The following is a 23,996-nucleotide window of genomic DNA, read 5'->3' as shown; positions in this document are numbered from 1 at the left end:
TTCTTACTCATATTTAAGAGTTTTAATTTATATTTATAATTATAATATAATAAATAATAAATAAAAAATGTCTTTGAGTGGATATATTATAAATTTTATAATATTTATTTATAAATAAATATAATATAATAAATAAAAAAATTTATAAATATTTTGTCAAATGACCTATTATTTAACACATTAAATGACAGTATATTAAATTAAAAGTGTTCTTCATTGGTAAATTGAATAACGAATAATTAATTAAACTTAAATTTTGATAAATAATTAAAAATTAAAAAAAATATAATTATTAATTCTGTTAAAATTATTTAAAATAATATTTTTATATTTTTATTTTTAAATTAAATTCTTCCTTGTATTATACGAGTTCACCACTAGTAAAATCTAAAAGGTGATTATGGGTGACTTTTTTTTTAACTTAACATTGACCAAAATTTGCTGTAAAAACTAACCAATTTTAGTGATTTGTTAGAAATAATAATTAATTATATTATCGCCCGAATATAATAATAAATTAAGCGACGAGAAGCATCATCGTCGAATCGCATGAAATTTGCAAGAAAGAGAATGATTAGAAAAAATGAAAAAATTCTCCCTTAAACATTTTGATATTTAAATCAAACACTAAAAATTTAAAAATCGTATTGAGACTAATATTAAAAAGATATTTTTTAAAATGAGAGTATTTATTTATAGATGAACATATTTTTTTAAAATTTTTTAAAATTATAATTTTTATAAATAATATTTATCTTAATATTTTAAAATAAACAGAATTTGAGCTTTTCTAAATCCCCCAAGTCAAAAGCCGCAAGTCTCAACTTATAAGCAAGATTTGACTGTGACTAACGTTATTCATTTGGAACGCTAAGAATAATCTTAAATACTAAACCCCAAACGTAACAGTAGCCCACTCCATCAGCCCCAGTCTGGTTCCAACACTTGGGGCCCACGTCTTGGTCCAATCAGAACGGTGGCCGGCCGATCGACGGCCAAGAACGTCGTCATCATCACTCTAATCATATACCCACATAATCATGCAATGTGAAAAGCCATGGGAACGCAACGCAGCCCGGTCGGCGGCCGACGTGCGCCGCCGGAGATGATGGCAACCAACAAATTAGCCGCGCATTTGAACAAAACCGTACAGAGATTATCGTAATAAACCCAGTAATCCTCCATTAGCTCCACAAAAGAGAGGGTTTAACACTGTTAATTGCTTCTTCGTATATATATATATATACATGTACAACATACGAAAGCGCGAGTGTATATATATATATGTATATATGCTTAATTAAAAGCCCAAAAATACTTGCAATTCATCCAGCTTGCTACGTGGAGACACCGGATTCGGCCACGTAGTCGTATCCTCCATTAGCTCCACAAAAGAGAGGGTTTAACACTGTTAATTGCTTCTTCGTGTATATATATATATATATATATACATGTACAACATACGAAAGCGTGTGTATATATATATATATATGCTTAATTAAAAGCCCAAAAATACTTGCAATTCATCCAGCTTGCTACGTGGGGACGCCGGATTCGGCCACGTAGTCGAGCCTGTCGGCCCCCTCCCAGTCCAATTTCGAGGCAGTTTCATCGCACTGGGGCACGTATTCCTGTTCAAGTTAATACCCAAGAAATTAATTAAAGATCCAGATTTAATTAAGGTCTTTGGTCTAATTAACTAGTAATTTAAGCTTATCACGTGTCATTTTAGAGTTTGAAAGAATTAAAGCCCACTTAATTCTCTTACCATTTAAATTTGTATACCCTTTACCTTAATCGAAATTATTTTAAAAAATATCGATGGTTGTATTTTCAATTACAAATTTCGATTCTTGAACCAAACAATCAATTTTCGGGTTCATTTTTTAACTGAAATCAAAAAGACAATTTCAATTCGAGTTATAGAAGAATGGTTCTAATTCAATTAATGATTCGAATCAGACTTAGTTGGGTAGAGCTTAATTAATTAAATTATTAATTATAGTGAATAGGAGGTGGGATTGATTAAGAATGGATAATCTGGAAGTACCTCAAGCTCTCTGACCAAGTGCTTGGCGGTTGGAGCCGACACGATGATTCGCCGTGCGGTTGGGGAGATAAAGCCTTCATCCACGGCCTTGTCAAGGAAAGACAGCAAGATGTTGTAAAATCCGTCCACATTCAGCAGCCCCACCTGCATAAACATCATGTATGCGTTACCAATCAAACGTTGGCAAAAACATACTTCTAACTCTTGTTTTGCATGTTATTTTTATTTAATTATTTAAATTTTTTGTTATTTTAATTATATTTAAAATTAATTGTAAAACTTGACAAATTGAATTACGCATCATTTAAAAATATAATTGAAATAACAAAAAATTTAAAATACAATTGATTGATTTAAAATTACATAATATAAGAATATAATTAAAATAATAAAAAATTTAAGTGTCCGAATAAAAAAATATGTAACTACAGAGACTAAAATATATATTTTGTCCGATCGAACCGCCTTGTGATTAGTCCAACCAAACAGTCACTATTCGGCTTAATTATCAAATTTAGAAACGTTGATCCCGTTCAATCCTCAAAAGGACTATCTTTTCATGTGAAACCAAGAACAAAGCAAGCATCACATGGCTTGATTATGGGTAGCTCTTTATATCCACCCCTCAATTATGCCTTGATTATGTATAGGACAAAGTCATTTTTTTGACCCCTTATATTTTTACTTTTTGTTTTTTTGGGTGTAATCATTTAAATTTTTTTTTATTTTGATTATATTTTTAAATTTATATTTTTTAATCAAATTAACTCCTTTTTCCATTAAATTTTTTCATGTTAAACTTTTTCCATTAATTCCTGTACTTACATTTTTGAGTCATTTTACTTTTTTTTTTTTTTTTCACACATCAAAATATAAAAATTAAATTAACTAAAAAATGCAGAGACACATGATGATAACTAAAACAACGAAAAGTTTTGATTGTCACATGAAAAAAAATCAAAATATAAAAGTTAAATTGACTCGAACATACAAATATAGGAGTATAATGGAAACAACAAAAAATTTGAGAAATCACCCGAAAAAAACATAAAAGCACACATAAAAGTACAAGGCAATGTGCATATGTTGAACTCGAAAAGAACACACCTTAGCATAGCATGTCAACGGATTAGAATTTTATACTTAAAAGATATATAGATTTAATTGGTGTTGCAACCAAACAAAGGATGACAAGAGAGGAAACAGATGATTCTTACTGGTTTCTGGTGAATCCCAAGCTGAGCCCAAGTGATGACCTCCAGCAGTTCTTCCAGTGTGCCATAGCCGCCTAATGTTCATAATCAAGAGTTTTTCACATTACTAAGGCAATGGAAATCAATGGTTTGACATGAAATCGAAGTTACTGTTCAGTATAAATGAACAAGTTTGGATCCCCTCTAACCTGGAAGGGCAATGAAGGCATCGGCTTGCCGGGCCATCTCGGCTTTCCTTTGATGCATACCAGATACAGTTCTCACTTCTCCAATGGATTCACCAGTTATCTGTTGCACCCAATTAAAAGCAATGAAAACAGAAGAAAATAAACGAAGACAATTAACCCATCTAGCAAATAAATTCTTAAAAAAAAAAAAAACCTCGTCTTTGCATCGGCATGTAAAATGACACAAAGTAGACAGATGTGATACTATCGTCGTGAGTGATGTCACACTAGTAGATACTATCGTCGTAATTGATGTCAAGCTAGTAGATTAAGAAATATATTGTGCATAATAATAAATTAAGGGAACCCCATTTTATTTTTGTCCCATATGAAGAGAGGAATTCGATCATATGAAGTTTGAAAGTGTAAATATTACCTCTCTGGGCGTGAGAGTCCTTGGAATGATTCTGCAACACAACCCCACAAACAAAACAAATCATTTTACAGTACAGAATGAGCAAAGTTCAAGAAATAGAAGGAGAGGCAAAAACAGACAGTCCCACCACAGACTTTTGTGGAAAGTGAAATTCCAGATCGCCCCTTTGTTTTGAAAAGATTAGCTCTGGTAGGGCAGGGGTAGAACTGCCAAATGGGAAACAAACTTTGCCCCTTTTTCCATGGAAGTTCCTTCTCTAATCTCTATATCCCAACCAGATAAACTGCCACAAAAGGGCTTTTGTTTCCATCTCTCTGTCATTATGTCTTCCAGTAGGGACACTGACCTTGAAAATCCTTGAATGTGTTCACTTTTATCTTCCTAAAAAGGTTCCATTCTAAAGTATCGTGTTTATGTCGGACCCGACTGGAATATAGTCACTTTCTTAGACTGTCAATATAGTGGAATATGTGTTGTATGGATAAACATGCAACAGACTCTTTGGGCAGCCGAATCTCATGTAACAACAGACTCTTTAGGCTAGTTGGAACCATATTCACTCGCTTCAAAAGGCTTGTCAATTTGCCATGAATCCATAAGCATGACACTGTATGCGAGGATCAGCATTTGGTACTTTGTTCTCTATCTTTAAGAAATGTGTACATATTTGAATACCCAATCTCGTGGTAGATCAGAAAACTAGCATCTTAATTTCATGGTTTGTTTCAATAGGAAGAGAAGGCATTAATTGGATCTAAAGAAGTAGAGATGATCATTTGATGGATGCAAGTAAAGAAAGAAAGAAACAGACCAGTGAAGGGCAAGATCAGGCTTGTCTTTTCAAGCAATTAGCATTCATTTACGCGAGAGAGAGAGAGAGAGAGAGAGGGTACCCTAGAACATGGCGCCCACCATCATGGACTGCTTGAGAAACAAGGCCCATCAGACCCACGCTCCCACCTCCATAGACCAAATCAATCCTTCTCTCTACCTTCAGTACACACATCGAAACCAAGTAAGAAACATTAAAAACAAAAAAACAAAAACAGGAATTAGAAAGAAAGAAAACCCTCGTCAGGATTGTCAGTGTAAACATTAAACATTGATAGAATTAAACATACATTCAAGATGAGTGTTCGTGTGTATATGTATATATATATATAGTATATACGTAATAATGATTGATGAAAACCCATAAACTTGTAAAGTGATGAGATTTGGTGACGGAGAAGCGTCCGAGGAGAGAACCACGCCCAAAAGATCAGTCATGATACCAAGGTGGCACGTTTGGTTCCCCATGAAAACTCAGCTCCATTTTCATTGTTTTTTTCTTTTAATTTTTCGTGAACCATGAAAACTCAGCTCCATTTTCATTGTTTTTTTCTTTTAATTTTTCGTTTTAAATCCGCTCCCCTTCCCCCCCCCACCCCCCCCCCCTCAAAGAAAACCAAGATCATGCAAGAAGGCTGCTCGACTGACAGGCAGGTTACAGCTAGCAGAAACTCTCTCTCTCTCTCTCTCTCTCTCTCTCTCTCTCTCTCTCTCTCTCTCTCTCTCTCTCTCTCTCATGCCCAACATAAACCCTAAACCTACCTTTCCAAATTCCCCAGCAATCGTATTTCCAATCCTTGAAAGCTTTGCCCGATCAGACAACCCCTTGGCAAATGAAGTGGAGAGAAACAACTAACAAGACAAGAAATTATGTTCATATGCTCCACCAAGAATTGAGGAAACGATGAGAAAGCAACATAGAGGAAAATCTGAGATAATGATGTAGTTTTCCAAGGAAAGTGACAGAAAGAATGAGAGAGATTGTTGGCATATACATATGTGCATATATATATTTACATATATATAGTTACCAGTTCTTTCCCCAACTCAACAGCAGCATCTTGGTAGCTTGCTTTCTTTCCGGGACTGCTTCCACAGAAGACACAAATTCTCTTGAAGCGTGATCTCCTCTCCTTCTCCATGTTCATGTCCATCTCTCTCCTTCTCTGATGAATACTGTCGGCTCTTCAAGTAGCCCACGAGAGAGAGGGAGAGAGAGAGTGTGAAAACAAAGCGTCTTCGTCGTTTACATATAAATAAGCCTCAAGTCTCGTTCTCACCAGCCCTCAATGGCAATTAATATTCTCTTTCACGCCGTGACTAAGAACATATAATTACATTAATTAATTAAAAGGCTAATTATCAAATCCCTTAATTACTATTTGTCATGGCATTTTATTATTTTATTTTAATTCAATTCACTATATATAATTTTCAATGCTTTCACATTTGATCTTTATAATACATCAAATTACAAACAAAAAGGGTTAAGTTTGAACCTTTTTTTAATTTTTATTAAATAAATATACAATAATTAAAATCATAAAGTAAAAATAAAAAAATTTATATTTACTCCACTAAATTATTTTGTTATCAATTTGATTACCGACCCAACTTTTAATACATTGGTTTTCTTCTCATTATAGATATTCGATTAAAATTGACCAAATAATTAATTTATTAGATATAATTTTTAAAATATTAATAATTTCATATAAATTTATTTATACTTCTTAATTTAATATATACATAATTAATGTCTCCATCTTAGTAAAAGTTGAAAGGTACCCAACATTCCTTTTAAAAAAAAATCAAACCTTACTCTCAAACATGTCTAGAATGTTACGTTTTTAGTGTGAGAGTATCGTTATAGTTACGACATAAACTATAAATTAAAAAATAATTATTTTAAAAGTTTTGAATTATTTTAAAATAATTTATGTTTGGCTTCAAAAAATTGGAAAAAAAAATTAATGTAACTGTCTCAAATGATATCACGATTAAATAATATGATATCATATTTTTATGGTTTGACTAGATGGCGACTAATAAATTTTTATAAATATAGATTTTTTAAAATTTTTATTCCATTACTAAGTGGCACGTGTGAACCCTATTTCCTTGGATGGATTGAAAGGGTAATATCCATATTTAAAAATATATGCACACGCGTGAAAAAGCAATGTGTAAAGGATATTGATAAATTATTTTTTCTAATGCTCAAATATTAATTATTTCAGTGTTTTTCTCATGCAAATGTTATCTTTTATTTTCTAGTTTTATTATTTTTTCTAAGTATAGCATGTAATTTAAAAAGGTATTCTAGACAAACGGATCCTAAATGAATTTATTCACAAAATAAATGAGTTGGATACTTTAAAATTAAGTTAAGAGCATTTAATAAATAAGTTAAAAAATAAAGTTTAAACTTGTTTATTTAATTAAAAATAAACAAATTTAAACGAGTCTTGTTTTGAGTTATCTTGAGTGACTTCATTATTTTCATTGCTTAATTAAACGGTTTATTCAGTATAGAAATTATCCTTATTTTGTAAAAATCAAGGACACAATTTGTTGCTACATATTATATATTATATAAATAGCTAATCAATTTTTTTTTCAATTTTAAAATTTGTGTGTCGATTTTTTTTCTTTTTTTTTTTCTCTTTAACTTCTTTGGATGATATAAGTAATGGGTTAAATAAAAAATTTATGGTGGAGTTTTAGATTAATCAATTTTTTTAAAAAAAAAAAGTGAAATATTGAATTCTTCCTAATTTTTGTCAAAAAATTTGACCCCCAGCAGTTAAATTTTTGGGTTGTTTATATGTCAACTTTGTATTAATTACCCATAACTTTATAGAATTACTAATCATGCTTTGTCTTATAATTAGACGAGGATAAAATTAAACGAGATTTGAAGGGTTAGTCCCGCCAAAAATCTTAATCCAAAGCTACCCAAACAAATAACTAAGGAGGCTCTTGGCCCAATGCCATGCCGATAGCTAGCTCTTTTAGTTTACATAGAGAATTAAATTCGATCATCTATATAGTATTATGTTAATTTATATTGATTATTTATTTAGAGAATTAAGAGCAAGTATTTATATTTATTATATTGTTATTATGCCATCTCAAACAAAATGACTAACTTAAATATTAAAAAATTTACCAAACGATTCAACGAAAGACTAAATTTTGTCTTATTTTTCTACCGAAATAGTTATTTTAGATAAACTCGTGTTCAAAACAACTATTACTCTTATTAGAATAATTGACTCTAAAATCCTTAGTCACCGTGGAAACAACAAAAAGTGCTACAGTAAATGAAATGAAGTAAACTTTTTTACCGAACTTACAAAATAAAAGATTTACGAGTTGTCCTGAGAGTATAGTCCAGAAGGCCCTCAAATTAATGCAAGTAGAAGGGATAAAGGAGAGACAGCGGCGAGGAACAGAAGAAGAGCAAGCAGGAGGAGGGGACAGCCGGCCCCGCCTGCCGCCGGCCGGAGCAGCGAGCGTCGGGAAATGCAAAAACTGGGAGAAGGAATGATTGATTGTATGTTAGTTCACTGACAAAAATATGGAATTATTACACTTTTAGGCCTTGATTTGTGCTTTCTGATTGATTGATGTAAGTCTCTCTCTCTTTCTCTCTAAATATATTATATATATAAATATATTAAGTAATAATAGATGTATTTTATTTTTAAATTAAATATATTTATTAGATTATGTTTTTAATATTAAAATAATTTAATTAATTAAAAATATAATATAATATATTTTATTTAAAAATAAGATCTATTTATTGGTGTTTGTCCATTATTTTTAATTAAATAAAAATAATTTATGTATACTTTAAATTTTAAATTCTAAATTTTAATTTTTTAAAATAATTCAATTAATCCGTCACACAAGAATTTTAAATATTATAAAAATATAAGTTAAATTTTATTTTTATATAACGTTATTATCAATCTGTAGGGATAAGATTTAAATTTTAGCCAATGTCACAATTTTTTTATTTTTTTAGATCAACAAAAAATAAGCTGTAAGTTTATAAAAATGGTGAGATGGTCTGGTTGAAGATCGACTATGGATCCGTTTGTTGCAGCTTAATTAAAGAAATTATAGCTTCTAACTTCTTAAATTATAACTTCTAAAACTTAAAATAAGTTGTGAACTTGTTTGTTACAATTTCTGAAAAGTTTTAGTTAAATAGTTATGGTGTTTGATACTATAAGCTGTAAAATAACTTATTTTTATATAATTGTTCATAATACCCTTAATAGTTATAAAATAATAATTTAAAAATTAATTAGTGTATATGTATAAGTTTCAAGTGTTATAAAAAAATTAATTAGTATATAGAGAGAAAAGGAGATGGCGAGAGAGAATAAGAGATTTGAAAATGAAGATGACGAAGGAAAAGAGAGACCCTTGATTGCGTAGATAGAAAAGTAATTATTTGTTAAAAATAAGGGTAAAATTGTCAAAAAAAAATGTAACTGTTTAATCAGAAGTTATAGAAGTTGGGGTACCCCAACTTTGAAGAAGCCAACTTCTACCCCTTCTAAAAGCTAGTAGAAGTTATAAGTTAAAATTCTAAAAACTAAGGTCCTGTTTGTTGCAGCTTAATTAAAAAAATTATAACTTATAGCTTTTTAGATTATAGCTTCTAAAACTTAGAATAAGTTGTGAACCTGTTTGTTGCAACTTCTTAGAAGTTGTAGTTAAATAGTTGTGGTGTTTGATATCATAAGCTGTAAAATAACTTATTTTTGTATAATTGTCCATAATACCCTTAGTAGTTATAGAATGATAATTTAAAAATTAATTAGTGTATATATATAAGTTTTAAGTATTATAAAAAAATTAATTAGAGTATAGAGAGAGGAAGATGGTGAGAGAGAGGAAGAGATCTGAAAATGGAGATGGTGGTGGAGAAGAAAAATCCATGATTGCGTAGACAAAAGGATAATTCTTTGTTAAAAATAAGAGTAAAATTGTCAAAAAAATATAATTATTTAAGCAGAAGTTGTAAAAGCTGGGGTATCCCAACTTTGAAAAAGCCAGCTTCTACCCCTTCTAAAAGCTAGTAGAAGCTATAAGTTAGAATTCCATAAGTTAAAACAAACACTACATCCAAACTTTTTTGAAACTAGAAGGTAAAAGTTACAACTTTTAAGCTACAACAAATAGGCCCTAAAACAAACACTACATACCCACTTTTTAAAAATTAAAAGCTAAAAGTTATAATTTTTAAGCTATAACAAACAGGTCCGATGTATCTAAGTATCTCTTAATTTCTTCAATTAAAAAAAACTCTTAAAACCCTGATTTTAGTTGGAATTTATGAATTTTGCTTCCAAAACCTGGCGCCATTTGACACGTCATATTAACGTCAAACTGACCATCTGAAGGTGATGGTTTGCTATTCCTATCGGCTATTCCTATCGGCGCCCATCCCACTGCCCACTGCGCCTCCAGTCCACGCGTCTACTTCTATGCCGTTTCCTTTTATTTCTTGTGTTCTAATCAATGATTATATATTAATAAATACATTTTATTAAGTATCTTATATTTATTATTACCTAATAAAATTATTTAAAAAATAAATTAATGTATACATTCTGTTGTAAAAATACCCCCACAAAATCTACGAACCCACGAGTTAAATCAAACAGAAATGCACAAAACAGTGAGTTAAAATACCAAAATGAGAAACTAAAAAATCAAAATAAAACTCCATGTTATGCTTTGATGAATTGTCGTCAATGGAAGAGATGAAGTGGGATTTCAAGGTTTAAATTAATCGATCCAAAATCTACTAAAATAAAACCAAAAATCAATCTCAAGAAAAAACTCAAAACTAGCCTCATATCGAATCCAAATCTACCCAAATAAAAAAAAAAAAATCTTAACCCGAAAATAAATACTAACAGCCACTCATTTTCTCCCTTTTGATTATCTCTCACTCTCTCTTTTTTACCCCCATTAAAAACACCACCCCTAAACACAATATATGTAAATAACCATCAAAAAACTCGATAAAATCTCACAAATATGAGGATAAAATACCTAAGTATTTAGAAGAGATGAGATGAGGGTGAAGAAAAAAAAGGATAAACAAACATAGATTTGAATAGTGACAATCAAGTCTCCAACAACTTCAAATAGGTTAGATCAAATAAGATCAGTAATGGGCTAATAAAGATAAGTGATGGGCTAATAGGCTATGTAAAAATAAGGAGAATAATGAATTTTAAATAGGACAGCTAATGAGATTAGACCAGAATGGATTGAACTTAGTTCTTGTTTTAAGTAACTGGGGTCAAGCTTGTTTTCATCACAAAATAAGATAAACTTATTTAACTCATCTTCTTATCGGATTTTCTATAAGTAGGTTTTGACCTTTTTTTAAATCTATCAATTTCGAAACGATCCCTATGATAATTTTATACTTACTCGATCTTATCATCATCATTTTGAACTTATTGGGTATCACACCCCCCAACACATTTATTTTCAAATTTAAGCTTATTATTATAAATGAACTTGACTTAGATGGTTTGAAAGAAAATCAAAATGTAATTTTGTCAAGGAAGCGATGGTGGGCTCTGGGCTCGGGTCTTTCCCCTGCCCTCACGATATGGAGAAGCGTTAGATATTACATTCTTCTAGTTCTAAATATATTATTTCTTTATAAATTGATTTTTCTCTTTTGGATATATTGAAAATTTTTGAGGAATGTGAGTGATTGGGATGATTATATTGTTTCAATTTCTTCATAGTGAAACCTCATTTGTCTCTTCTAGTGAGCGTGAATCATAGATTGTGATTAAATCGTATATATCTTGTGCTCGATATTTATTTTCTTATTCTATTTTACATTATTTTTTTCATGACACTAACAAAGAAAAAAAAAAGATAATAAGCATTTGCACATGTTTTCCTTCAAATATTTATTTATATTTTTTATTTTTTTTGTCTCTCTTGGAATTGAGAACAATGGATTGAATAAAAATTGTTGTTAAATTTTGTATCATTTTATCTTGACCCCAAACGGTATTCGTGCCGGGCTGGGCAGTAATTTGGGATCCAAGAACATGGTCCGACTTTGGTGGTGTGAGCAAAGGAAACATCTTATTATACCACTTAAGTGGTTCAGCCCAACTTAACGATGCTGGGCCATATATCATAGGTTTGGCTTCCAAGCCCAACCCATTACCTATGGTTCAATCACATATGCTGGCCCATATGTCATAGGTTTGGGGGAACAAGTGACCTTCCCAAGGGCTATTTAATTTTATTTTCAGTTTTTATGGGTTTTTTTATTTCTTTTAATATTTTATTAAAAAAATGAAAATTGAACATTATATTTGATAATATTGTCAATTTTCTACATTTTAAAAATAAAAATTAAAAATAGAGTTAGATAAAAAAAATGTGGTGTATTTAATTATTCTTTTATGGTTAAATATGTGTAAAAAATTATTTATATTGACAAAAATGTACATCTCGTACAAAAAAAATTAAAAATAATTGGTTGGAGCACGTTTGAGATAATTGTCAATTTTTAATTCTTGTTTTTAGTTTTTATTTTCGGTCTTTGATGTTTAGTTTTAAATTTTTGTTTTAAAAATAAATATTGATATTATTATTTGATAATGCTACCAATTTTCAAAATATTAAAAAATAAAAACTAAATATGTTATTTGGTGTAAAAAAGAATCGATTTGTTTTTATTATTATTAAATTTATGTATAATTTAGTCTGCCAGATACAAGTAGTAAAGGTCGATTTTTGTTAAATCTACAACATTAATTCTAATAGCAACTGTGTTAGAAGTTAAAGCACAACTAATTTACAACCATTTTTTAGCTATTTTGTGGATAAAAAATTGATTTAAATATGAAAATATATTAATTTAAAAGTTTCAAGTGAAAAGTATTTTAAAGCTACAAAATATAAATAAATTGGGTTTATCTTCGGGCTGTAAATTGGGCCATTTAAAATGAGCTGATATTGCCTTGGGCCGGTGAAATTGGCCCCAGATTCATGCCTATTGGATATGAAAGCCTTTTGGGCCTCCGAGGAGATGATAGGCCTATCTTTAGTTTATTTTTATTTATTTATTTTCTGAATACCAACATGGGAGTGACGAAGTGTCAGGATGTAATTGGGTAAGCAATCCAGTTGGATTGTACATCTCGACGCACCCAAATTATATAGGTCCTCTTCCCAATCTCCTCCACTCGGTCCTCGCTGAAAATCGTCTTCTCTCTCTCTCTCTCTTGATCTTCGAATTCAGAGACTCGCAAAGCCAACCAAGATTAAGGCAAGTTCCTCGTCGTTCTCTGTCCATTATGTCGTCTTATTAATCGTTATTTTTTCCTTCTACGGCCTTTAATCGCAGAATTATTAGACCTAGTTCTTAGAATGTTGCACTATTAGGGTTTATCCTCTTAAAATTCCTTCTTCTTATTTTTTTTGGGGATGATTGATTTGTGAATGTTTGGCTAGATCTGAATATTGTTTCTAATATATTTTGTGGTTGGAATTAACTATTTCGATCAATTAGCAAAAAATAAAAATAAAAAAAAACTATACAGATTGCTTTTTGAGCTGCAATTTTTATATTGACGGATTTATTGCATCGTAAGATTAGGGATTCTCCTATAATTGGCATAAACTTTGCCTATTTTCTTTCAGTTTCAGTGGATTTGAAGTTAGAAAGAGATATTTTAGAAACTGGGAAAAACTTCAATCTACATAAAGGGTGTTTGCTTAAATAATAGACAAATAGATATGAAAAAAAGAGAATAGAGAAGCAGGTTAAAAAATATCTATAAACAAATCATATTCATATCTTCATGGGATATGGAATTGGGAAAATGAACGTCGATTTTGAATAACAAAATTGTGTATATAAACAGATCATATCCAAACAGGATATGGATTTAGCAACATCATAACCAAGTTAGATTGTAAATAACATTTTTCTGTATAAAATGATCATATACTAATGGAATATAGATTTGACAATCTACAACCAAAGTGCACGACGAGCTTTGGACCAATGTATCCCAAGTCCTAGCACCCCTAAACGTGACTCAAAATAGCTAGTTAATTGGGAATGTTGAATGCGAGAGAGAGAGAGAGAGATGTATGGATATGAAGACATGTTGGAGGAGAGAAACCCATGGCTTAACTTTCTTTCTCTGCTTCATCTTCTTCCTCTCTTTTCTTTTTTATTTGCCCCTTTATTTTCTCATTCTATCCAACCAAAACAAGATATTTGCAAAAAGACCTTAAGTGCCTCCATCAACCACATCTAACCAATGGTATGGGTATGTCAAGAATAGAGTATGAACAATTTGGTAGTAGTGTTGGCTTCAGCTGTTGAATTGGGGGGGTGCTGGTGACCACCTTCTGATGGCTGACTACTATTTTCAAACTGAACCATGGGTGTGAAACTGAGCTGTTAAGTTATTAGCCAACTGATCAGTGATGCAATGCTAATGGCTGCCCAGAAACGTATTACTTGTAAAATTCAAAAAAAAAATAATAATGATATAAATAATAAAATACTAAAATAAAATAAAAATAAAGGTAAATGGTAAAGACATAGAATATAATAATCATAGCAATAATAGTAAATGTAGAAAAAAAGTGGGGGGGCGGCCCATTGGGCCGACCCGGCCCATTATGGTCGGGCTCTATATAAAGAAGGCTTCTCTTCCCTCTCTTGCTCTCTCCACTGATTTTTGGCGATTTCTTATGATCGAGCCGTCCGATCTTCGATCCGACATCGATTTCACCGTTAAAGTGGGCCTGATCTACCAAGAGGTACGATTTTTTGTTGAGTTTTATGGTGTTTTGGTGGTGGAAATGATATATGCGTATACGTTGCCCGCGGGTTGTGCATTTGGCCGAGCTTTTGATCTTAGATCTACTGAGATCCGGCCGTTGGATCTTGATGATATTGTGATATGTGGGTCCTTGGGTGTTGGCGAGTCTTGTGACGGTGGGGGATGGTCGGAAACCGTCGGCCACGGTGGCTGGCGGTGACTGGCACTAGTTTTGGTATGATGGTCGACTAGGGCTTGGGGGTGTGATGGCGGTGTCTGATCGGCGAATACCGCCGGCCATGGTGGCCCCGGCGGTGATGGACACTGCCTGTTTTTATATTTTTCTTTTTTTCGGCCGATTATTAAATGTTAGATCTACACAAATCCAGCCGTTTGATGGGTTTCATTTTGAGATATATTGACGTATGCAGCGAGGGCTTCGATATGGTGTATGGGCCGGCCACATCAGGTCTGGCCGGCGGCAGTGCCGGCGACAATCGCCGTCGGTGGCAGAAAGTGGGGAAAATAATAAAAAAATAATAAATAGAATAAATAATGATGATAATAAAATAAATAATAATAATAATAAAATAATCAACCGGATTACTTCCGCATGATGCAATTGGGTAAGCAATCCAGTTGGGTTGTACATCTGGAGGCACCCAAATTATATAGATCCTCTTCCCAATCTCCTACACTCGGTCCTCGTTGAAAATCGTCTCCTTTCTCTGTCTCTCGATCGATCGATATTCAAATTCAGAGACGCGCAAAACTAGCCAAGATCAAGGCAAGTTCTTCGTCGTTCCCTGTCCATTATGTCGTCTTATTTATCGTTTTTTTTTCCCTCCACAGCCGTTAATCGGAGAATTATTAGTCCTAGTGCTTAGATCGCTGCACTATTAGGGTTTATCCTCTTGAAATTCCTTTTTCTTATTTTTTTGGGGATGATTGATTTGTGAATGTTTGGTTAGATCTGAATATTGTTTCTAATATATTTTGTGGTTGGAATTAACTATTTCAATTAATTAGCAAAAAGAAAAAAAAAAACTATATAGATTGCTTTTTGAGCTGCAATTTTTTTACCAACGGAGTTATTGCTTCGTAAGATTGGGGATTCTCCTATAATTGGCATAAACTTCTGCCTCTTTTCTTTCAGTTTCAGTGGATTTGAAGTTAGAAAGAGACATTTTGAAAACTGAGAAAAACTTCAGTGCAAATAAAGGGTGTTTGCTTAAATAATAGACAAATAGATATAAAAGAAAGAGAATAGTGAAGCGTTCACAGGTTAAAAAATATCTACAAGCAAATCATATTCATATCTTCATGGGATATGGATTTGGGAAAAAGAACACATCGATTTTGATGAACAAAATTGTGTATATAAACAAATTATATCCAAACAGGATATGGATTCAGCAAGATCATAACCAAGTTAGATTGTAAATAACATTTTTCTGTATAAAATGATCATATACTGATGGAATATAGATATGACAATCCACAAACAAGGTGCACGATGAGCTTTGGACCATTGTATCCCAAGTCCTTCTAGCACACCTAAACGGGACTCAACATAGCTAGTTAATTGGGGGGGGAGGGATCTGGACAAGTGAAATTTTATTCAGCGGACAAGCTACTCGTTTCTGATGATTAAAATGGTTGTTGCAGAATGGCTTTGAGCGGAGCAGCGCCCCCAAGAGGAAGTGCAGCAGCCGCTGCAGCCAATCTACGCAGGAGGAGGACGACAAGTGCTGGGGTGGCCGGTGGGGCAAGTGGCACCATGCTCCAGTTTTACACCGATGATGCCCCGGGCCTCAAGATTTCTCCCAACGTTGTCCTGATTATGAGCATTGGTTTCTTTGCATTTGTGGCTATTCTCCATGTCATGGGCAAGCTGTACTTTGTGCGCAGGGAGGCTTAAGAAGGCTTCTATGGGTACATGTTGGGCTAGATTTGCTTTTAACTTCTAGGTTATCTGTGACTCTTTCAGTTGAGTGGGATACATATGGTTTTGAATTGTTGTTATTGCGGTTTAGTTATTCAAGTTTGTTAGGAAAGAATTATTTTGGCTCCATTGTTACCGATTCGATGATCATCTAAACAAAATTTCAAATAAAATTGCTCAAATTCTATTGAACATTCTTCTATCGAGAAGGAAGCTCACTAAACCAGGTATGTATGCATGTCATTACTTTTTGATATAAACTCATTACGCAAAATATAGTTCACAAATTAAGAGTGATTTAGATAAATAAACAATAGAAATTTGGTTACTTTTATGTTTTCAGGATGAAGCGCTTAGCTATTGAAATTGTTTTTTTTTCCTACTTTTTGGGGGTGGGGTTGATTATCAAGAATATTATTAACCTTTTAACTAGTGTTTCAACTCTTAACAACAAATTTATTTTTACTTTTATATTATTTCTACAACACTATTAAAATTTAAGTAATATATGTATTGACTATTTATTTTCTGTAATTTAACTATTTACTAAATACCTTGGTATATCATTGACCCTGTGTTCACTTTAAAAACATTTAAATCAGATAAATAAACTCAATGTAACAAAAATGACGAATTAGAAACACCCAAGCGTTCTGAAATTTTGTGCCGCCCAATCGTCTGCAAGCCTTTTAATTTTCTTACTTTTTCTCTCGACAATAGAGGGATCAGACGTCTTAGAGGCTGGTTGGCTTAGGTTTTTTATTTGAGCTTTTAGATAAATTATATATATTTATTAAAAAATATATTAATACAATATATATATTACATTTTTTATTTTTTTCTTAAAAAATATTACTATTAATATATATACAATATATATACACTTACAGTCAATTGAGGATGCTACCAGCGATGAAGGATAAGACGATGATCGAGGCTGGACACAACGACTGATGGTGATAGCGGTAATGGAGGAGGGTCAACGGCTTTGGGTAATAGATCTGGATCTGGAAGAAAGACCGATGATGGCGCGTTGCGACGACTCAACTGGGTGACAGATCTGGATCTGGAAGAAAGACCGATGATAGTGCGTTGTGGTGACTCAGTTGGGCGACGGTAGTGGCGGCAGCGATAAAAGGCAGAAGAAAGCTTCTGGAGAAGATGATGGGAGAAGAGAATTTTTCAGGTGGAATAGAGGTCCCATGCAGGCGCAAGGACGAAATCGATATTCTCGAGTAGATGTCGGTTATTAATTTTGAAAAAATTAAGAATTTAAGTGGCTTAATGATAATAATTTAAAGTCTTGGGAGGGTTCAAGTGCTATTATCAGAATTCCCAAGTGCAATTAATATATTCTTAAATGGAATATGGAGAAATAGAATGATTAATGTGTAGTTTATATATATATATATATATATGTGTGTGTGCGCGCGCGCGTAAACTTGGGGATGAAGCTTCTTAGAATGCCTTTTCTCTGATATTTTGAAACACAAAGAGAGAGAGAAGCAGGGAACCGAGAGTAGAGAAAGAGAGATCGAGTGGGAGAGTTAGGATTGTTGTGGTTGGCTAGTGAACAGCAACGGGAGGTAGCGGCATTGGCCTCGACGATAGAGGCAGAGTCGGTCTAGCAAGCGCGCGAGCTGGTGCGCGGTGGCGTCGATGGTGGTCGACGATGTGCTTGCGGTGGAAGGCAGAAGCGGCTGAGGTGGCCAGGAGCTTTAGTGGTCAGCCATGGCAACCGACATTGTGTGTGCAGGGGAGGCTGGCAAGGGCTTGCGATAGAGTCCGCCGTTGGCGGCGGTTGCTGTGTGGTTGGTGGTGGAGCCAGTTGCAGCGGCTGTCGATGGAGCCAGGCCAGGCAATGGTCGGTGGCTGACGCGCGCAAGAGCCGTCGCGCGAGAAGAAGGAAGAAGATAAGCAGGGAAGAAAAAGAAAAGAAAAGAAAATAATAAAAGAGATCTGGAAAATAGGAAAAAAATAGGAAAAATGCTAGAAAATTCTAGAAAATTGAGGAAATTTCTAAAAATTATTTTGAGACTTGAGGAGCGTGCCAAAGGCTTAAAGATAGGGTTTTGAGTGCAAGGTGGCGTCCCATGAGGCGACGCCGATATGAGCGTTTGGCCGATTTTCTCCTCTAGATTCGATGAGGTAAAATAATTAATTCTTTTCTAATTATTTACATTATGTGAGATAATATAATGCGAAGTGATGGTTGGATTATGCTCATGATTGAGGTTGTTTGGAAGTTGTTGATGGATGAGTTTTTGTAATGAATGGCAAAAACATAGGCCTTGGTTCAATTTCTATTGTTGTTGGGTTTTGTGTTGGATCTAGGTTTTATCGAGAAGACGGTGGTCCTAGAAGAGTTCGAAGAAGGCTGGCCTTCTGGCTTTTGATAGATGAGGCTTCAAACTAGATAAGGGATGACCCTAAGGGTGGTGGTCTTGCATGTATTTGTAAATATTTTCTTATGAGTTGCATTTAATGGTTAACACTTGTATAATATGAGTTTTAGTGTATTTATGGCCATATGGAGGACTAGTGTTGTGGGAAGGGTTGGTTGATGCCTTAATCTATGGAGGTTATGAGGGCATGGAATACTACCCATTTTGCATTGTATTTTTGCATTACATGCTTTCTCATGCTTCATTTACTTATGCATTGTACCCTTACTGAGTCTTTATGACTCATGAGATTTTACCTCATGTTGTAAATGATGCATGTCCAGATAGAAGCAGGGATGATGCCGGGAGGATGATGTGGCGACTAGTGTTGTCGCCCGAGTTTGTATGTGATATATATTTTTATATTTATTTATGTGATTGAATGTAAAGGTTGTGAGCGCTAAATATATCTAATTGTTGTAATCATCATAGTGTGATAGGTGATTGTAAGATTGCTTGATGTATATGGTTTTAGTTAGTGAAGCTAAGTTTCGGATCAGGTAAAGATAGAAAAATGTATGTTCCCATAAATTTTCAGTACTCAGCGAAGTTTGATGTGCTAGTTTTGTGTCTGGGTTACCTTTAGCTTGTTGTAAGGCGAGTTGAAGAAAGATGAAGCTCACTCGGATTTCGGTTCCCGTTCCGTTATGCTTTCTTTTATGTTTTGGGACCTATTCCTCGAGTGAAGCGAAGGGAATGACGAAACCTAGTGCCGACCTAAGGCATTTCTTGTTGAAATATAATCCAATCCTTCAGTTGTTAGTTTGTCGTGTGAATAATTTCGATTGATTATTCACCAGTAGCACCCGTAGGTGGGAACGAGTCATTACAGGTATGACTACTCAAGCGGAGGGTGAACTGAGTGTTTAAATTTTTTTCTCCCTTTTAATAAATATTATTGATTAATTATTTTCTTTAAGAATATATAAATTATTTTCTTTTAATTAAATTCTTGTTATTTAATTTTAAACAAATTAAGATTTTATAACTATGTATATGTGAGTTTGATATTAATAAATTATAAGGCACAAGATATAGCAAAAATAAATAAATGAGGCATAAAACAATTTATAGTGGTTTAGTGTTTTCATATACACCCACTCCACTCTTCCAAGGTCTCAACCACCCTTGGAGTTCTACTTATTTCACAAAGGTTTCCACACTATCTCATTTTGAAAACTAGATACACTCTTAGATTACAACGGGTTCTAGGAAAACCACCAATACCAAGGTTTTCTCCCTATCTTACCTTAGAAACTAGATTTACCTAAATTTTAACGGTTCTAGGAAACCTATACAATCCACAATAATAATTTAAATATTACAAATAATTTGTCAACACTTGGATACAAATAAGCAATTAAGAATAAATTATATAAGACAATAAAATTTAAATAAATAAATAAATTTGTAATCTCAAATGGAGAAGTTCAAATTTGTCGTAGAAAACTTGAAAAACTTTTCTCCTCTTGCCTTGTAACTCTTTAGTGGATGTGCAATGAAACTTTGAAAGTCTTGAAATGTTTGAAAATTAGCTTGAGAGTTTTTGAGAGCTTAGGATGTGCAATATGTGCAATGGATGCTCTCTAAAATAAATTTGGAGCTATTTATAAGCATTCTGAAAATTACTGTAGCGACATTGTAATAATGGTCAAGTTCACTGTAGCAATTGTCAAGTTCACTATAACAATGATCATGTGCACTGTAGCAACGGTAATGTATACTGTAGCAATGGTCAAAATTCTGACCCTTGGGGGGCATTGTAACATCACTGTAACGGTACTGTAGCAATAGTGAAAAATCGATTTTTTTTATCTAAATTTGGTAAAATTATTTTTTATGCATTTTAAAAATACTTTGAAATATAACATTTTTGAAAATACATACACTATGAAAGAATATTTAATAAATTAATTTAAAAAATATATTTTTAATAAAAAATAATATTTTCGATAATACATATAATATGAAAAATATTTTATAAATTAATCTAAAAATTATGTAAAAAATATTTTGAATATAAAATAATATTTTAGATAATAAATATGCTATGAAAAATATTTTATAAATTAATTAAATATAATTTGATACTATAATTAATATATTTAATTAAAATACTCTTTTTGTTAATCACAAAATACTATAATTTTGTATATTGAAAATTCTCTTTTTGTTAATAATCAAAACTTAATTAATTAAATATAATTCAATACTATAATATTTTTGAATATAAAATAATATTTTTGATAATAAATATGCTATGAAAAATATTTTATAAATTAATTAAATATAATTTGATACTATAATTAATATATTTAATTAAAATACTATTTTTGTTAATCACAAAAATACTATAATTTTGTATATTGAAAATTCTCTTTTTGTTAATCATCAAAACTTAATTAATATGAGCAAGTTGGCTCAACATTCTCCCGCTTTTTTATGATGACAAAAACATGATTTATAAGATTATTAATTTGATAAAATATTTTAAAACTCCCCCTTAATTTTATACTATAATTCCCTCTATCAAAAATACTAATAGTATAACAGTGTTTTGAATATAACTTAATAGATAAAATAATTTTTAGATATACAATTTCCTTACATACAAAATCTCTCAATCATAAAAATTTATCATATATTTTTCTTCCCCATACAAAAATAAAATTATAACACACTCTCATAAATACAATTTTTCATCTTATAACATCTTATTCTTCTCCCCCTTTTTGTCATAATAAAAAAGGCTTTGTTAATGAAGAAAATAAATATGTAAACAATACAATCCATGAGAGAAATTTACCAAGCATAATACACATAAATAATATGATGGATGATAAACAGAAAATACTAACAATATAGATGTAACGTTAAGTATTAAAAATAGTACAACATATCCATCATGAAAAATATTACTACATGAAAATAATTGTAAAATTGTGATGCAGTATAAAGTTATTTGATAATAGTATTTTTGCATTTAACACATATTTATCTTTCATATATATATGAGAACACATTTAGACATTCAACACACAGAAAAATATTTTCTTTTTTTATTTTATTAATTTGAGGCAATAATTTAAATAATTTATATTTTATTATTATTATTATTATTATTATTATTATTATTATTATTATATCCGAAACAACTTTTCGAATTTCTCTCTACGCGTGCAGCGCGTGTTCAGCAGCTTTCAGGAATTTTTGTGCGTGTCCAGATGCTGTCGTGGGGTCCCAATAGCCTTTCTGATTTTCCTCCACTTGTTTCTCTCCAGCATGTCTCGCAAATTTTTTGCAGATTTTGAGGCTGGTTTCGCGGAGTGTTTGTTTTCATGTCGAGTCGGGTTTGGTTATATAATTGAACTCCGTCCATTTGCAAGAAGGTTTAGATGAAATCAGAGTCTCTTTCTCTTCTGTTTTCCTTTAGTCATTCCACTGTTTACCAGAAAGCATATATTGCTCGTTTTTTACTATTCACCAGAGAGCAGAATTTGCCATGGCCACCGACGCTACTGTTGCCGATGCTATTCCCTCAACCTCCTTTGTTGCCCTGGTTGCAGCTCCCGCCATAACTCCAGCATATGGTTCTCAATGTGGTGCTTGCAGGTGATCGATTAATCTCATTTTCTCCTTAAGGCTTCAGGAGATTCGACTTTTGAAAACAAACAATCGATTGCAACAATGCAGTCCTGAAAGAAGCTTCATTCTTTTTCATTAACTAAGGTTTATTTATAGATTGCATTGTTATAACTAGTGTTTCTTCCTTTTTCATTCCCTTGGTGGGGATATATAGCATGTTCTTGCCTCTTTTTTTTTTTTCTTTTTATCTCTACAAACTTGTCCTACTCCATGAGCTATGGGAAATCTCATCAAGAGATACCGTAAGGATATGGATGGCCTCATATTGTTGAGGATTGGACGCCCCAAGATAACCTTGTAATTCATTTGCTCAAAGTAGTTCCAATAAATCAAGTAAATCGAACTGTCGTTGTCTACTAATATTCTCCGAATAAAATGCTTGACAATAACTACTGAAATGACCATGGAATCGTCATGTGGCATTATGAAGTCCCTTTTGTCCTCAAGAGTGAAGAAGATGGGTTCTTCATTTTCCTGGGCCTTCATCACTAAGTTAATTTGGTAGGCTTTTCTAGCATAGGCCTTTTGGGAAGATGAGGTGTCTCTTGCCAAGGTTTCTCCTCTCGAGATGACATGAATGGCTTAGTACATAAGCTCATTATTTGGGAGAGGAGTTCCTATTTCTTTTCTTGTCCTATCATACCAATGCTAGTCTAGTCGGTCTTACCCCTTGGGTCTCTCATTTTGTCGTTGGATATTTCCTTCCTCATTTCCCTCGGTGTCTACATATCTCCTTAGATGTCCTTCCTTGATTAAGGATTCTATTTGATCTTTCAACTCATGATAATCATCGGTTGAGTGCCCTAGGCCTTGTGAAACCTATAAAAAACATCTTTGTTTTTCCTTAATTGTTAATCTGCCTTCCTGGGAACATTATAAGTCTAGCACCTTCAATGGTTGCCAGGATGGTTGATTGAGTCTCCATGAGCTAAGTATAATTCTTGAATTAAAGCCTAGAGAGGCCTTATATCTCCCCTACTAGGTCTTTTTTTTGAGTTTCTTTAGTTTCTCTTCTTCTCCCTCTCCTCATTTCCTCTGATCGTTGTCATTACTTTAGCCTAAAAAATGTACTTGACTACCCAAACAAACGAATCTGCGAGGGTTGTTGGTTGGTCTAAGGCTAGAGACTCTTGCAAAAAGGTGGATATGGTTCCTTAAAAGCATTGCAACAATAGCTACCCCCCACCTACAAGCCTTGTATTTCTAACGTCGCACTTTTGAACTAGTTAATGTAGTATCAGAAAGCTTCTTTGACTATGAATGATGAAGGTCTTGATGAACACTCTCTTTAGTTGATCGAAAGAAGAGATAGATCCCTTAGCCAGTCATGGAGAAGCATGATGGCATCTTTCGAGTCGTGAAGAAGCATGAATGTCTCATAATTTTGTATATGATCATGGGGATCCC

General features: G+C 32.6%; 2 protein-coding genes across 5 annotated transcripts in view; one reads left to right on the top strand and one right to left on the bottom strand.

Annotated features, from left to right (window-relative positions):
- LOC127805836 (protein transport protein Sec61 subunit beta-like) overlaps positions 1 to 16,692 on the top strand; it is a 79,460-nt gene extending 62,768 nt beyond the window's left edge. The window contains exons 2-3 of one of the 4 annotated variants that reach the window (XM_052342633.1): positions 12,993 to 13,042; positions 16,224 to 16,692. In XM_052342633.1, the coding sequence (XP_052198593.1) occupies positions 16,225 to 16,476 (252 nt within the window). In that variant the 5' untranslated portion in view covers positions 12,993 to 13,042; position 16,224 and the 3' untranslated portion in view covers positions 16,477 to 16,692. Of the gene's footprint in view, positions 1 to 12,890; positions 13,043 to 14,391; positions 14,554 to 15,063; positions 15,343 to 16,223 lie in introns of those variants that run through there. The other 3 variants (XM_052342632.1, XM_052342631.1, XM_052342634.1) reach the window with 3 other exon arrangements.
- On the bottom strand, positions 1,335 to 5,931 carry LOC127805835 (cytokinin riboside 5'-monophosphate phosphoribohydrolase LOG7-like). The gene is made up of 7 exons (XM_052342630.1): positions 5,730 to 5,931; positions 4,761 to 4,858; positions 3,868 to 3,898; positions 3,453 to 3,552; positions 3,268 to 3,338; positions 2,051 to 2,194; positions 1,335 to 1,631 (listed from the first exon to the last, which is right to left on the bottom strand). Exons 1-7 carry the CDS (start codon positions 5,850 to 5,852, stop codon positions 1,536 to 1,538), a joined length of 663 nt encoding a protein of 220 aa, XP_052198590.1. The 5' UTR covers positions 5,853 to 5,931; the 3' UTR covers positions 1,335 to 1,535.
- Positions 16,693 to 23,996: the final 7,304 nt, after the last annotated feature.

This window comes from Diospyros lotus, chromosome 7, assembly GCF_014633365.1.
Source record: "Diospyros lotus cultivar Yz01 chromosome 7, ASM1463336v1, whole genome shotgun sequence".
Taxonomy (NCBI): domain Eukaryota; kingdom Viridiplantae; phylum Streptophyta; class Magnoliopsida; order Ericales; family Ebenaceae; genus Diospyros; species Diospyros lotus.
Note: the sequence above shows the minus strand (reverse complement) of the source record. Positions and strands in the feature narration are given on the sequence as shown.